The following is a 15,071-nucleotide window of genomic DNA, read 5'->3' on the forward strand; positions in this document are numbered from 1 at the left end:
TCACCAGTTATTCTTTCTGTTAACAGCCCAAGTTAAACCAGAGTTATACTAAAATACCATTTTTAGACCACCAGATAAATTGTGAAAACCGTGATTCTGTGATCTGTGAGAGCTGAGAGGAGATGAGCTCACGAACGTAAACAATAAAACATCAAAACATGAGATCCCTTTGCTGTTGGTGGAAATCTCCCATATTCAACCAATAAGGATGGTTCAGTAGTGTTTTGCTGCAGAGGGACAGAGGAAGTTGCGCTCCATGACAGCGGGTGTGAGCTGTCACGGAGCGCAACTGCTGAGCAGTCAGGCAGAATTCACGGCAAAGTTTTAGATATTGCAGCGATCTGTGTCAGATTGTTACTTCTCTGTAGTTTAGTGGGTTCTTGTGTATAAAGGAGGAGAAGGAAGAATGTCCAGCAGACAGATCAGCCGTTTAGCTGGAAGACGGGAAAGGGAGACCCGCAGCCGGAGTCTGACGCCAAAGCGAGTGTTTTAAAAACAAAACTTTCTCTTTGAGGAAAATGAGTAGGGTCACGAACAGACACTAAAAATAAGTTTTTATTTTTTCTGCTTTATTTTGGTCAATGGTATGTGTAACGACGTATGCTTCCGGAGGTGTGTTCATGAGGCAGCTTGTCCTGCTGGAGAGAGACGTGGTGCAGTCTGCCTCACTGAAATCTTGCGCTGCACCTTGTGACATGAACAATCCTGTGCGATGCCCAAATATCGCACAGTGTGGTCCGGGCAAAACTCACACCACAGATTTTTAAATATATTCAGTGACTGCGATGGCCATAGGGAGCCTAAGTCTCCTCCCTTTCCGGTCGGCTCATGGGTCCCTGGAAAAACAAAAAAAAATGAAAGCAAGTCAACGGGGCTAAAAGAGTTATTTTCGAACCCGCTTTGCCTTAGGCCCTGGATCACACAAACGTTGTACTGCAATTTAAATGAAAAGTAATGTTGGCTGTTTCGACCATGCCAGTCATGTACTTTGAGATTTATCAGCTTGTAAAAGTTCGTAATTAGCATGACTACACGAGACATCGGCACGTCGCGTATATTATTTTAATATTATGAATGTTTACCACATGTACTACATATTAATGTTTAATAAGATTTAACTTCACATTAAGAAATTACCTCTTTAAATGTTTAGAGAAGGGAATGGTGTCTGAGTTATTTTGATAACGCCCAGTTTAACTTGTCAAATTCTGATTTGTTCAAATTGATAATAAAAAAAATAAGTCAATAAATAAAAGCTAGTTCACTTCCTGAACTATTTCGTTCTGGCCAGCTTCCTGGTTAGGGTTAGGGTTTGCAAGCTGCATCAGATGCAAAATAGATCCGCCAGGTTCCGGCAGTCACCTGGGAGGTATCTCAGACCAGACGGGTTCGTATTTAGGGTAGACCTATCATTCAGTAAAAGTAACCTCTTCCATTAAGTTACACATCAATAACCTTCCCGCTGCCAGGCAACACCAATGAGGCTGGAGTCCCCCGCGCCTCCAGCCCCCTGTGACCAAGCTGCCTCCCAAACTTCCTTAAGATCAACCCAGAGAAGCCCAAGATCAGTCGTCACTTCCCCTGCCGCATCAGAATTGTTTCTCACCACCACTCAACCACCATCCTTTACCCCTCCACCACCACCCAACCCCTCAAACACACACACACATACACCCCTCCTGGACCCTCCACTAAACCCAGCAACCCCACTGCATGCTAGGATTTCTTCACAGCCACTGTTTTCCGATATAGACCACAACCACGAAACGCAACCTGGTGATCCCCACCACAATTTGAGCACTAGAGAGCTGCTCTACACTGCTGGCCAGTCGCGGTTTTACCATTAGGCATAGGTCGGCGGCCGCCTGGGGCCCCCTTGTGTTAGGGGGGCCCCCTAGACCTGAACCCCAGCGCCCCTCTTTTAATGCCACAATCTTGTCCAACTCCAGCAACACTAAGACATTATTTTCCATTATGAACAGCGTTTTTCAGCCTCCCGACTCCTTACCCATCCATCTTTACTCTTCAGAAACCTGTAACTCTCTCCTTCAGTTTTTTAATAAGGTCAATAGAATCCATCTCTTTACCTCATTCCTCCCCTCCCTCTCCTGATTTATTTGAACCCTCCATTCAGTTCTCCTCCTTTGAACTTCCCCATCCCTCAGAACTATTAGATTACATCACCAAATCCAAACTTTCCACCTGTCAACTAGACCCTATTCCAACAGTTTTAGTTAAATCCTGCCTTTCCTCTCTGCTCCCTTTTATAACAGCCATTATTCATTCCTCACTATCCTCTGGTACGGTCCCCTCCCTATTCAAATCCGCTTCAGTCAGCCCTATTCTAAAAAAAAACCTGGTTCAGATCCGAATGATTTCAATAACCTCTGTCCCATTTCCCATCTTCCCTTCATTTCCAAAGTCCTAGAGAAAACTGTTGCATCTCAGCTCCATTCCCATCTCACCCGCAATAACCTTTATGAACAGTTTCAGTCTGGCTTCCGTCCCCACCACAGCACAGAAACGGCTCTCATCAAGATCAGTAACGACCTACTCATTGCTGCTGATTCTGGTTTAATCTCTATTCTCATTCTCCTCGATCTGAGTGCGGCCTTTGACACCATTTCTCATCCCATCCTCCTCAATAGACTCTCTTCCTTAGGCATCACTCACACACCCCTCCGCTGGTTTCAATCTTACCTTACTGGCTGCACTCAGTTCATCCAGTTAAAATCCTTTTCCTCAGAACCCTCCCCAGTCAAGTCAGGTGTACCCCAGGGCTCTGTCCTGGGGCCCCTCCGCTTCATAGTATATCTCCTCCCTATCGGCAAAATCTTCCGCAAATTCAATATCCAGTTTCACTGCTTTGCGGATGACACCCACCTCTACATTTCCAGTAAGCCCAACTCAACCCTCCCACCATCCTCCCTTACACTCTGCCTCTCTGAAATCAAATCATGGTTCACCTCTAATTTCCTCAAACTCAATGGCAATAAAACTGAACTTCTTCTAGTTGGCACTAAATCCACCATCTCAAAATCTGACAGCTTTTCTTTAATTATTGACAGCGCCATAGTCTCCCCCTCCCCTCACGTCAAGAGTCTGGGTGTCATCATCGACAGCTCACTTTCTTTTCAAGCTCACATTAATAACATATTTCGGTCAACATACTTCCGTCTACGTTCCATAAACGTCTACGTCTCCGCCCCTCCCTGACCCCTCACACTGCCGCCATTCTCGTCCACAGCCTCGTCACCTCCTGTATCGACTATTGCAATTCACTTCTTTATGGTCTCCCCAACAAACTCCTTCATAAACTACAACTGCTCCAGAATTCAGCAGCCCGTATTATCACCAGAACCCCTTCCTTTCACCACATCACCCCGGTTCTCCAACAGCTTCACTGGCTCCCAGTGAAATTCAGGTCCATCTTCAAAATTCTCCTCCATACCTTCAAAGCAATCCACAACCTCTCTCCTCTATATATCTCAGACCTTATAAGTATTCACTAGGGATGCACCGATCAGGTTTTTTGCTGCCGATCACCGACACCTATATCAAAGAATGCTGATCACCGATACCGATCACCGATACCGATCACTTGGATTGGCCAGAAATTTTCTACAACATTATAATGAGTGCAACAAACTACATAATCTGGGAATAAAGGAAATGTAACCTAATCTAAAATGGTCTGTATTAGGGTTGTCACGGTGTGAAAATTTAACCTCACGGTTATTGTGACCAAAATTACTATGGTTTTCGGTATTATCGTGGTATTCTTTTTTAAACGTGCTACATTTTCACACAATTAAATAAACCCTGTATGTCAGGAAATATTGTCCTCAGTTTGTGTCTAAATTTAGCCTAAAATGTGTTATTTTGTAATTATGTTGTTTATTTGTTTACATTTTTTCCCTTTAGTCTTCAAAATACCAATATTTGCCCATAACTTCTTATTTTATGTCTGTTTGATGTTATCATTTAAAAATATTAGATCAGATGATACTCAGTACTTAAGTAGCCTTCTAATCAGATACTTTTTTTCACCCTTACTTGAGTAATAAACCCTATATCAGGAAAATATTGTCCTCTGTTTGTGTCCTTCCAGTGAGCTTTGCAGATGTGGGAAAATGGCATCAGGCAGTAATCATTGTTAAATTCATAATTATTCTCGGAGAGAGACCAACTCTTATCTGCCCCTGGGAGCCCCGTAATGCATAGCGTCATTTCAACATGGCGGTGTCCACGACATGGTTTATATGCAGGTAGCGGCGCTGCGGCTGCTTTATATAGCGAATCGTTGCATTCTCCCTAAACCCAAATCCTCGGATCACCTATTTTAGCTAAAACGCTAACGTTAGTCTGCCTTGCATTGACTGTAGAGTTGTGGGTGATTGTCACGCAGATGTGTCATGAGATTTGAAGCTTTGCTGCCTTTCACAGACTTTTTCTGCACGTGCTGCAAACAGGATAGCCGTCTTCTATAAACTCCCTCTGCATTCTTCAAATATCTAAAATATGCCCATACTTCCGACTTTGTCTTCTTTGACGGATAATAAATGTCCTCCTGAGCGCTTCCGTCTCCTCCTTTGGCCATTATTTCAGCTTTAGCTTCAAGAAAGTTTTGGTTGTAAACAACAAAGTGTGCATGTGCCGCCGGCAACTTCAGCAGATGATACGGTGGCTGGTAAGGGTCACCGCGCCTACACCGCAGCCACGGTAAGCACCAAGATAATATAGTTTTTTTTTTAAAAACAAGACGGTTATTATTATTGTCAACTTTTTTTTTACCGGGGTTTATCGCTACACTGGTTACCGTGACAACCCTACCTGATCGGTCTGCTTTGATCTATTTTGAAAATTCCGATCAAAACCGATAGAGGCGCTATCGGCCGATTACGATCAAATGCCGATCCATCGGTGCATCCCTAGTATTCACACCCCATCCCGTTCGCTCAGATCTTCTTCTTCCATCCATCTTGCGGTTCCTTCTGCCCGTCTCGCTACCATGGGGAGCAGAGCTTTCAGCCGCTCTGCTCCTCGTCTCTGGAACTCACTTCCCCCAGACATCAGGAACATCGACAGTTTTACCCTTTTCAAAACAAAACTCAAAACACATATGTTTAAATCTGCCTGCAACCTCTCATTTTATTGAACTGTTTCTCTCTTTGTTTTTTTTCTTGTTTGGATTTTATTATTGTTTTATTGTCTTTTATTAAGTGTTTTCTGTCAAGTGACCTTGGGTGTTCTGAAAGGCGCTTTTAAATCAAATGTTTTATTATTATTATTATTATTAGGTGCGCAAACAGGCATGCGCGGGATTTTCGAGATCTTGCGATACAGTCCGAGCAATAAATGCGGAAGTTAGATCCAAACACCCGTTGTGTGGGAGAAGCATTGAAATGAACTGTTTAATCTGCCTATCATTTGTGTTGAGATATCAGCAGTGTTTGGATCAACAAAGGGTGACTACTTTGATAGTGGAAACTGTATTTATGGCTTATTTTTGTGCATTTAAAGTTCAACCACCATTGATAGTTGTTAAAAGTTTTTAAACCTGTGCATATGAAACAAAAAAACGCGTTTTGTTTATCGATTTATTGTGAAATAATGGCAATTGTGCTTGCTCCCTTTCCTGTTGGGCAGTTGTGATTTCTGTCCATTGACTGCGGAGGTGCTCCGGCATCTGGCAAAAATAGGATCGATTCTATTTTTGCCGGACGGCGGGCGCCGCACGGCTGCAGTAGTGGAGCAGCTCTGATTGACTACAACAGGACCGTTTTTCTGCGGAGTTCGTGCCGGAGCGGAGCGGAGATAGTGGAATTTTGGGGTAAAGCTGATCTTCATCCACATACGTCACACGTCACGTGATCAGGAAGCAGAACATCCATGTGTTAGATTGTTTTGGGCCACTACTTTAACAAAAATGAGGCTCAAACCGGAAAAGCTTCTGCCGATCACAATTCAACAACAGATTATGAAAGAATGGATGACACTCGAAATGCGCTGATTCTTCCTGATGTAAGAGGTGAGTCTCCGCTTTGTTTTGGCGTTGACATCAACCTAGCATGTAACGTTCTGTGACTCTTAATAAAACAGTAAAAACGGTGAGAAACGTTGGCAGCGAAGGGCTTTACCGATCAGGAAATGGCTGGCAGTGAATGAGTTAAGGAGCATTTGCACAGATTAACATGTATTACACACTGTTATAAGTGAATCAATCCCTAATGGTGAGGCATAAAGATGTCCTCCACTCATATGTTATAGAAGAAAATATAATTTCTATTGCACCTCTCAAGATAAAAATCACGAGGCTAACGCTCACACATGCACATATTAGTGTTTCTGCAGTGGTCTCTTGTAGGAACTTTGGGGACAAAAAGCTCTGATATACCTGTTTCAGCACAGAGATGTAGATTCAGACGACAAGTCTTACTTCCTGATATGTGGACATCTTTCCTCTGATCGGCTAACAGCAACAGGACTACCACTGACTGTTTGCTCTGTAACAATGTTTTATCTCCACAAATAACACAAGCCTGGAGGAGTTCTGCTGTGTGGTAGAGTTGCTAACGGTAAGCTTCTACTAGCTGAGACGTTCTCTGCTGTTTCCTGGAAGCTAAACCAACAACAGCCTTCCCCGTCGTGAGTCCAGATGGATAAGTCCATGAAAGTTAGTGACAGTGTGACGTACATCTGTCAGGATCTTCTAATCCTAGAGTTTCACCGTCTGTTTTCTATCAGAAGCTAATGCAGGAGATAGGTGTAGGAGACTATTTTCATGTTCAGTCTGCATGAAACACTCAGAGTGACCCGTTGTTTATGGTTGCTCAACGACGGACCTTTTAATAATAACACTATCTGTGGAGCTCCAGTCCACACAGTGGCAGCTCTTCCCTGAGCCGGTTAGACCAGCTGCAGCTTGGGCCAGCTGATGATTCAGTCTCATGTTGGTGCAGAAAAGCCTACGTCTCTACGTCCAGGTTCTCTTCTCACTGTTCTGTGTGGAAAACGCTTTATTGAGGCTAACGCTCACACATGCACATATTAGGTATTCATCGTGTGTCTCTGCTTTGAACAACACGTTTTCACATCATTGTCAGTTTCCCAGCATGCCCACTGTCACCAATGGACAGTTGATGAAGAAAAGAGTATATGCCCAACAGGAAGTGGAAACATTTCCATGTTCAGTTTCCTGCTGTAGAAGGTGTGTGCCACACTCGATACCTGAGACCCTCGGGGTCAAAGCTGTAGAACTGTTCAGAGACAAGGTCCAGTCCAGAGAGGACTCGGTTCACATGAGAACTATGGGTCAGAGCAACAACCCTGAGCTTCTAATAGAGACGGATCCAAACTTTTACCACTTAAAAAATTTGGACCTCAAGAACAAATAAAAGAAAAACATAAAAACAAAGTATCGCTGCTTTAAGGAGGTCCAAAAGCAACAGAATAACTCTTGAAGGTAAAACAAGGGCAGTTATAATAATAATCTCTCTCTCTCTCTCTCTCTCTCGCTCTAACACACGCACACACACACACACACACACACACACACAGCTGAATGTGCATTTTACACATTTGAACCAGCCTGTTCGGTTCTGCTCTCTAACTATTCGGAACCAAAATCCATGGACCAAGTCCAAATCTGCAGAAGCCTACAAAGACCCACGTGAATGGCTGGCTTTCCCGCTGCAGCACTAGATCTGTGCTTCTGGAGTCCATGCAGAACCCTCAGCCTCCTGCTTTAAGGGTGAACCCGAGCCAGAACAAAGCCAAGCAAAACCACACCGATCCGCTGGTTCTGCACAAAACGCCGCTCCCTCCCTCCTTTCCTCTATCTTTTTCACCCCCCACCCTCCTTTCCCTCCCTCTCTCCCTCCTCAATGCTTCTCTCTCTCTCTTCCCTGTCCTCCCCCCACTCTGGCCTGCCTGGCTGAATAATGCCCTGGCTCTCCTGATGGAGGGGGGAGAATGGAGGGAGAAAGCCTCGCTACAGCCCTGCTCTCTGCTCTCACACTGAGAATGAATGACAGCTTACCTGCATGCCAATCTTCATCAGACTGACACCAGGCTGACAGCACAGCCTATACTCCTCCACACAGCAGCTGACGTCACACACACAGGCTCCTCCCACCCCTTCCCCTTCTGCTGCTGCCTTCAGTGATCTGTGGGAAAAACCACTCTCGCAGGACCTGGTTTCCTGAAAAGACCGCGGTTGCTTGCTTTTGAAGGACAAATCCACTGGAAACTAAACAAACGGTCCAGATCTGTCTCTCCTGGAATCAGGAGTGCATTAAGCAATGCCACACACACACACACACACGCTGAAAACGCTTAAATAATGTGGCAGACCTAGTTTAATCTGAAGTACAGCATTAGAAAATCACTTTTTGTAGTCTTTGTTTGTTCAGGGGCCCATGAGCTGACCAGAGGAGGAAGGGTTCCCTGTTGTGGCAAAAGTTCCTTCATAACAGCAATGGCCGACTTGAACATTAAACAATTGTCCGCTCATTAGTTAGCAGCAGCATTCAAACTAACCAATGAGCTGCCCGTTCACCGCAGGAAAAGAAGTAACCTACAAAGTAGAGCTGAGAGGGGGAAACGTGCACAATGCTGAGAAAGTTTAAAAGAAAAATGCTGGAGGCACCAGAGGCTAGTAAAGAAGTGATGGCAGCCAGCAGAAAAAGCACACACCTCCCTTAGGTTGAGAGTGAGTACAGTCCCGAAGGAGGAAAGACACCTTTGTGTCCCTTACCTAAAGACTCTGGCAGCAGAAACAACTTAACGCTACTGGCCAGACTAGCATTGACGTTCAGTGCAACTACACTTAACCATTTATACAGAGGAACCAATTTCAGTTTTTTATTTTGTTAGGTGAGAAATCATAAAAAGTCTAAATCCTCTCCTTCAATCAGAGGATCGTGGAGCACAAATTTTGCTGAATGTCGTATTGAGGTTAGCATTTGTAAACACAAGTGCTGCTCAATAATTAGCTGAGTTTTCTTTAAATTTGTGGTGCCATTGCTTATGGATGATTGCATTTACAGCTGAACCCAACCCTCTGAGCCATGTCGGAGCCCTGTACACATTTCTAATTAACACAACAACATTCAAGTCATGGCAACTGTCTGAGCCGAGGACCGTAGCGACCTGGAAGGACACCTCATTGCTACAGTTCTGCAGTGACTATCAGAGCCAGCCATTGCTTTGAGAAACTGGTGCTGGGTCACATCATGGAGTGCATGCCAGCAGCTACTTGGATCCATTCCAGTTAGCCTCCAAATCAAAGAGACCCACAGAACATGCTGTGGCCATGGCCCTGCACACTGCCCTGACCCACCTAGAGCAGCAGGGAAGCCATGCCAGAAGGCTCTTTGTAGATTTCAGCTCAGCTTTTACTCCTGTAAATAAACATACTCAAATATATATATATATATATATATATATAAAAAAAATATATATATATATATATATATATATGTGTGTGTGTGTGTATGTATATATATATATATATATATATATATATATATATATATATATATATATATATATATATATATATATATATGTGTGTGTGTGTGTGTATTCATACATGCTGACAAGCTGCATTAACCAGGAAATGTAGTCTGAGGGATCATCCCGAGTTCTCAGGGAAGTCCAGCTTCCCTACATAATTGTAGATCGAACCCCACAGGTCATCATTTTTACTCCTTCTGCCCTTCATTAGGAATCTGATTTTCTCCAGTCTAGCAAAGTAGAGGGTTTTTCTGATCCAATGTGTGTGTGATGGTTGTGATTCAGACCTCTATTTTAAAAGAATGAGACGTCGAGCTAATAAGTGAAAGCTGCAAATGCCTCAATTCTTGAGGACAGTTTTAGAGGAAGGAGTGACCCCAAACAGAGAAATGGTAGCTGTAGGCCCAATCCACACCCCAATAATCTCTGACAAAGACAAATATCTGCTTCCAACATGCCTTTAAGTCTGGGCATGACCACATCATATGCCCATAATCTGCTGATGACTGGTCACAGCAGTGGCATGTCTGTGGCCTTCTACTGCTCAGTTGTAATATTGTTTTGTGCCACTAGAGGCCGCAAGAGTGCTGCTATTAAAGCATGATTAAACCACGAAAGAGGCAAGGCAGCTTTATTTCTAGAGCAAATTTCAAACACAGAGGCAATTCAATGTGCTTTACAATCATCAGGACATGATATGAAAACAACATAAAAACACAAATTAAAATGCACACAGATAGAATTACAGTTTAGAGCTAAAGGAGAAGACAATGTTACAGCACAGGTTACAGTGGAGACGATGCAGCAGGAGAAACGATTCATGTAAAGGCTGATGAGTACATGAGGGTTTTAGTTGTGTTTTAAACAACACTAGGGTTGGGGCACATCTGAGGTCATGGGGAAGCTGATTACATATGTGAGCAGCATAGTAACTAAATGAATCTCCACCATGTTTGGTTCTGACCCGAGGTTCTACCAGCTGATTGTTTCCAAGGGATCTCAGAGCCCTATTGGGTGTTTATACAGGAAAGAGATCGGACTTGTATTTTGGTCCCATGCCATTGAGTGATTTATAAACTAGTAGGGTTTTGTATGCAGCTATAAACTCTGTGCTGAATGTGGAAGATTACACCGGGGACACACCAGCCGCGGAAGCGCTGCGAAGCGCCGACAAGCGAATCGCTCACGAAATTCGGCCGCTGCTTGCCGCTCCTTAGTTCAGATCAGACGCGCCCCAGTCAAGGCGCGCCTCGGCTCAGCTGTAGTTTTTCTTTTAAACACTTGGTGTCCTCCATTTCCTCTCTGCCTTTTCTCAGCTCTTCCTCTACGTTTGAGTGTGTGCGTGTGCGTGTGTGTGTGTGTGTGTGTGTGTGAACCTATGGTATGAGTTGTTTCTGCCAGTTGAATCTCTTGGAACCCGCTCCAATTCTGCAGCTGTATCCTAGCAGTTTCTTCCGAAATGGGTACGTAAATAACCATGTTTTTCGGGGGTCGTACAGCTCCTTGTGTTTCTCAACTTCCATAATTAATTTAAAGTCATCCATCTTAACTGCTTGCCTCAGACTTTCTGCCTCTCTGTCCTGTTTGCTCCGGTGAAAAGACACCCAAAACCACACACCCCTTCACGCACACAAGTTCAATGTGTGTGTGTGTTCGTGTGGTTTTTCTGCAGTGTCTGATTACGGACACATTTGACTATTGCGGAATTTTATTTTGAAATGCTTTATTTTGTTAACTTTACCGGCCTGCCTCGTATGTCTAGGTTTGACTTCCTGCCAGAATTGACGCGATTCACTCGCGGCTCACGAAAAAAATAGAGCCAACGCCGAAATGATCGCTGCACGGCGCGGGCTGGAGCGCCGGTGCGAGGCGGCCCATGTGGTCTATAGAATAGCTTAACAAGGGCGCCGAATGAAGGCGGTCCCATTTTCGCGGCGCTTCCGCGGCCAGTGTGTCCCCGGCGTGACTCACCTGTACAGGCCTCCGACTCTGTGTGTAACAGTTTTCATCAATTTTTTATCAACAAGGTGGCGATGCTGCGAGACGCCATGCCTAAATCTAGTGTGTTAAGCTCCTCTACATCTTTTGAGGAACGCCTGGTCTCTTTGTCCAGTATCACTTGCGGAGTTCACCAGTCTGTTTAAACAGGCTAAACCTAGTGGGTCACCAAAAGATATTTTACCCCCGCGTTTGCTTAAGAAAGTTTTTAAAACAGTTGCACCAATGATTTAGCATATAATCAATAACAGTTTGGCTTCTGGTTTTGTACCGACGGATTTAAAAAAAAACAGTTATTCACCCACTTTTAAAAAAACCTGGGATGGATGTTTTCTTACCAGTGAACTATAGGCCAATCTCCAAGCTCCCTGTTTTGGGTAAGATGCTGGAAAAATGTGTCTACTCTCAACTCATGGACTTCTTTAAGGACTTTGATATTTTAGAGACCCTCCGATCAGGTTTTAAAATGTTGCATAGTATGGAGACTGCCCTTATCCAGGTCTTTAATGACATTCTTTTAGCAACAGACACTGGCAGTCCAGTGCTGCTGGTCCTATTGGATCTTACAGCAGCTTTCTATACCGTAGACCACAAAGTGTTGCTCCATCGCATTGAACATTATGTGGGAATTTATGGACAGCCCTAAACTGGTTCAGATCTTATTTACATGACAGGATGGTTTGTGTGAGGATGGGTGGCTTCTCATCGGGCTTCTCACATCTGCCATGGGGGATACCGCAGGGTTCAATACTGGGACCCTTGCTGTTTTCAATTTATATTCTCCCATTGGGTAACATTTTACGAAAGTTTGGAATTGGATTCCATCTCTATGCGGACGACTGCCAATTGTACTTGCCTCTAAATGGCGCCGGTGATCACACGATAAAAATTTTTTAGATTGTCTGGCAGAAATTAAGATATGGTTGGCAGAAAACTTCCTGTGTCTCAATGGGAAAAAACAGGCACTGTTGTTTGGTCTGAGTGGACATGTTGATTTTTCAAACGTAGACTGCAGTGAATTGAACTCATATTTGGGTGTGTCAGCAGTCAACCTTGGCGTGAAGATGGACAGTGCATTCTGCATGGATGCTCATGTAGGTACTGTAGTATCCTCTTCATTTTATCATTTAAGATGTCTGGCTAAAGTAAAGCTGTTTTTATCTAGACGTGACCTTGAGACTATTGTTCATGCTTTTATTACCTCACGACTCGACTATTGTAATTCCATTTTATTTGGTGCAAGCAAGGTTACTGTAAACCGGCTGCAGCAAGATTCTCGTACAAGAAAAGAAAGCTTGAACACGTGACACCAATTTTGGCTGCTCTCCACTGGTTGCCTGTTGATTTTAGAATTCGTTTGAAACTTCTTTTAATAGTGTTTAAGGTGCTGAATGGTGTGGCTCCAGCCTATTTGGCGGAGTTGCTGCAGCCATATGTTCCGGCCCGGTCACTCCGCTCCGAGAACCAGCTGCTACTTGTGGCTCCTAAGGCCAGATTGAAGTTGAGAGGGGACAGGGCTTTCTCTGTTGCGGGTCCGAAACTGTGGAACGCACTGCCCCTACCATTAGGGGCTCTCCATCGGTAGCGGTTTTTAAAATGAGGCTGAAAACCTACCTTTATGATATGGCTTTTAATTCTGTGGGTTAGCAATTGCTAATGTTTTATATTTTGTAATTCTCATTTGTGGTTTTAATTATGTCTGTGGCGCTATATGTTTTATTGTTTTATTCTTCTGTTGTACAGCACCTTGGTGGCATGCTCATGCCTGTAAGGTGCTTTTTAAATAAAGGCTGATTGATTGATTGAGGAGCACTTTGAAATCTATTCTGTGGTTGAGGTGATTGTATAGGTGTTTCTTAACATTGCAAACAAAAGAAGCTGAAGGCAAATATAAAAAATATAAAAATCAATTAACAACAATAATTAGGAAACAAAAAAAGAATTACTATGGTGAATTATTGAATAAGAATAAAGATAACATAAAAGCTCCATGGGGAATAATAAATACTGTGACACATAAAGATAAAACAAAATCAGCAATTCCTGATTATTTTGTCAAGGAGAATAAAGACATTCATAATGTTAAAGAAATCACTAATGAATTTAATGAATTTTTTGTAAATGTAGGTGCGAATTTGGCAAGTAACAAACCAATAATAGAAGATAAACTGAAGACAGTGGTTTATAATGTTAATAGTATTTTCCTTGACAAGGTAGAAAAAGAAGAAATAAGAACCATTGTAAAAAACTGTGGAAACAAACTATCAACTGATAACGAGGACTTGGATATGATGACTGTAAAAGCGATTTTTTTTAATTTAACCAGGATAGAGACCCATTGAGGTTAAGAACCTCTTTTAAAAGGGTGTCCTGGCCAAGAGGCAGCAAAAAATAAAAACTGTTACAACTTAAAGACAATGATAAAAACACTCAATCATTAAAAGCAGTTACAAGTTACTGATGCAGTCTCTGAAGCTTTCAGTTTGGTTTTAAAGGCATGTAGTGAAACCTGTTCAGTCATTTTCCAGGTTTTCTGCAGCTGGTTCCAAGCAGAAGGAGCAGAGCAGGCGAAGGCTTTCTTTCCTAACTGTGCGAGCAAAAGGAACAGAAAGTAGCAACTGATCGTTAGACCTTAAAGAATAGGAATCAACATTTTTTCGTGTGATTAATGTGCAAATATAAGGAGGTAACAATCCAAACACTGCCTTGTAAATAAAAACATACCAATGATTTTGTCTTCTTATTGCCAATGACGGCCATTTCACTTGTGAATATAATTCACAGTGATGTGTTATGGCTCTACAGTTTGTGATGAATCTCAGAGACGCATGGTAAACAGAGTCCAGTTTTTGTAGCACAGTTAAAGAAGCATTCATATATATAAGATCACCATAATCTAGTACAGATAAAAAGGTAGTTGTGACAAGTTGCCTTTTTCCTTCAAAAGAAAAACATGACTTATTACGGAAGTAGAAACCCAGCTTTAGTTTTAATTTTTTCACCAGTTTTTCTATATGAGATTTAAAGGTAAGGGAGTTATCTATCCAAACACCTAGGTACTTATACTCATGGACCATCTCTATGGCTTTCCCTTCCAATGTGATTAGTTTAGGAACACTATTCGGTATTTGCCTATTTGTAAAAATCATCAACTTAGTCTTCTCAGCATTAAGGGTTAGCTTTAGCTGATGCAGTGAGTGCTGGACCAAGTCAAATGCTTTCTGCAAGGATTCAACAACCTGAGAAAGTGATGTTCCAAAACAATAGATGATCGTGTCATCTGCATACAAATGGATATTAGCATCTTTAATATTTTGGCCCAAGTCATTGATGTACAAGATAAATAGGAGGGGCCCTAGGACTGAGCCCTGGGGCACCCCCCTCCAGACAACCCCAAAATCAGAGCAAAGATCCTCACATTTAACACACTATGTCCTGTTAGTCAGGTAATTTGAGAACCATGCTACTGAGTGCTCTGACAACCCAAGGCTTAGTAATCTGTTTATTAAAATAGCATGGTCAGCGGTATCAAAAGCTTTAGACAGGTCTATGAA

The 15,071-nt window shown here is 42.9% G+C and overlaps 1 protein-coding gene across 2 annotated transcripts in view; it reads right to left on the reverse strand.

Annotated features, from left to right (window-relative positions):
* Positions 1-8,142, reverse strand: part of LOC107386025 (pbx/knotted 1 homeobox 2) — a 340,801-nt gene extending 332,659 nt beyond the window's left edge. Inside the window, exon 1 of one of the 2 annotated variants that reach the window (XM_054730428.2) lies at positions 8,042-8,142. In XM_054730428.2, the coding sequence (XP_054586403.1) occupies positions 8,042-8,059 (18 nt within the window). In that variant the 5' untranslated portion in view covers positions 8,060-8,142. The remainder of the gene's footprint in view (positions 1-8,041) is intronic. The other variant, XM_015960183.3, reaches the window with a different exon arrangement.
* Between the last annotated feature and the right edge of the window lie 6,929 nt (positions 8,143-15,071).

Source organism: Nothobranchius furzeri, chromosome 10, assembly GCF_043380555.1.
Source record: "Nothobranchius furzeri strain GRZ-AD chromosome 10, NfurGRZ-RIMD1, whole genome shotgun sequence".
Taxonomy (NCBI): domain Eukaryota; kingdom Metazoa; phylum Chordata; class Actinopteri; order Cyprinodontiformes; family Nothobranchiidae; genus Nothobranchius; species Nothobranchius furzeri.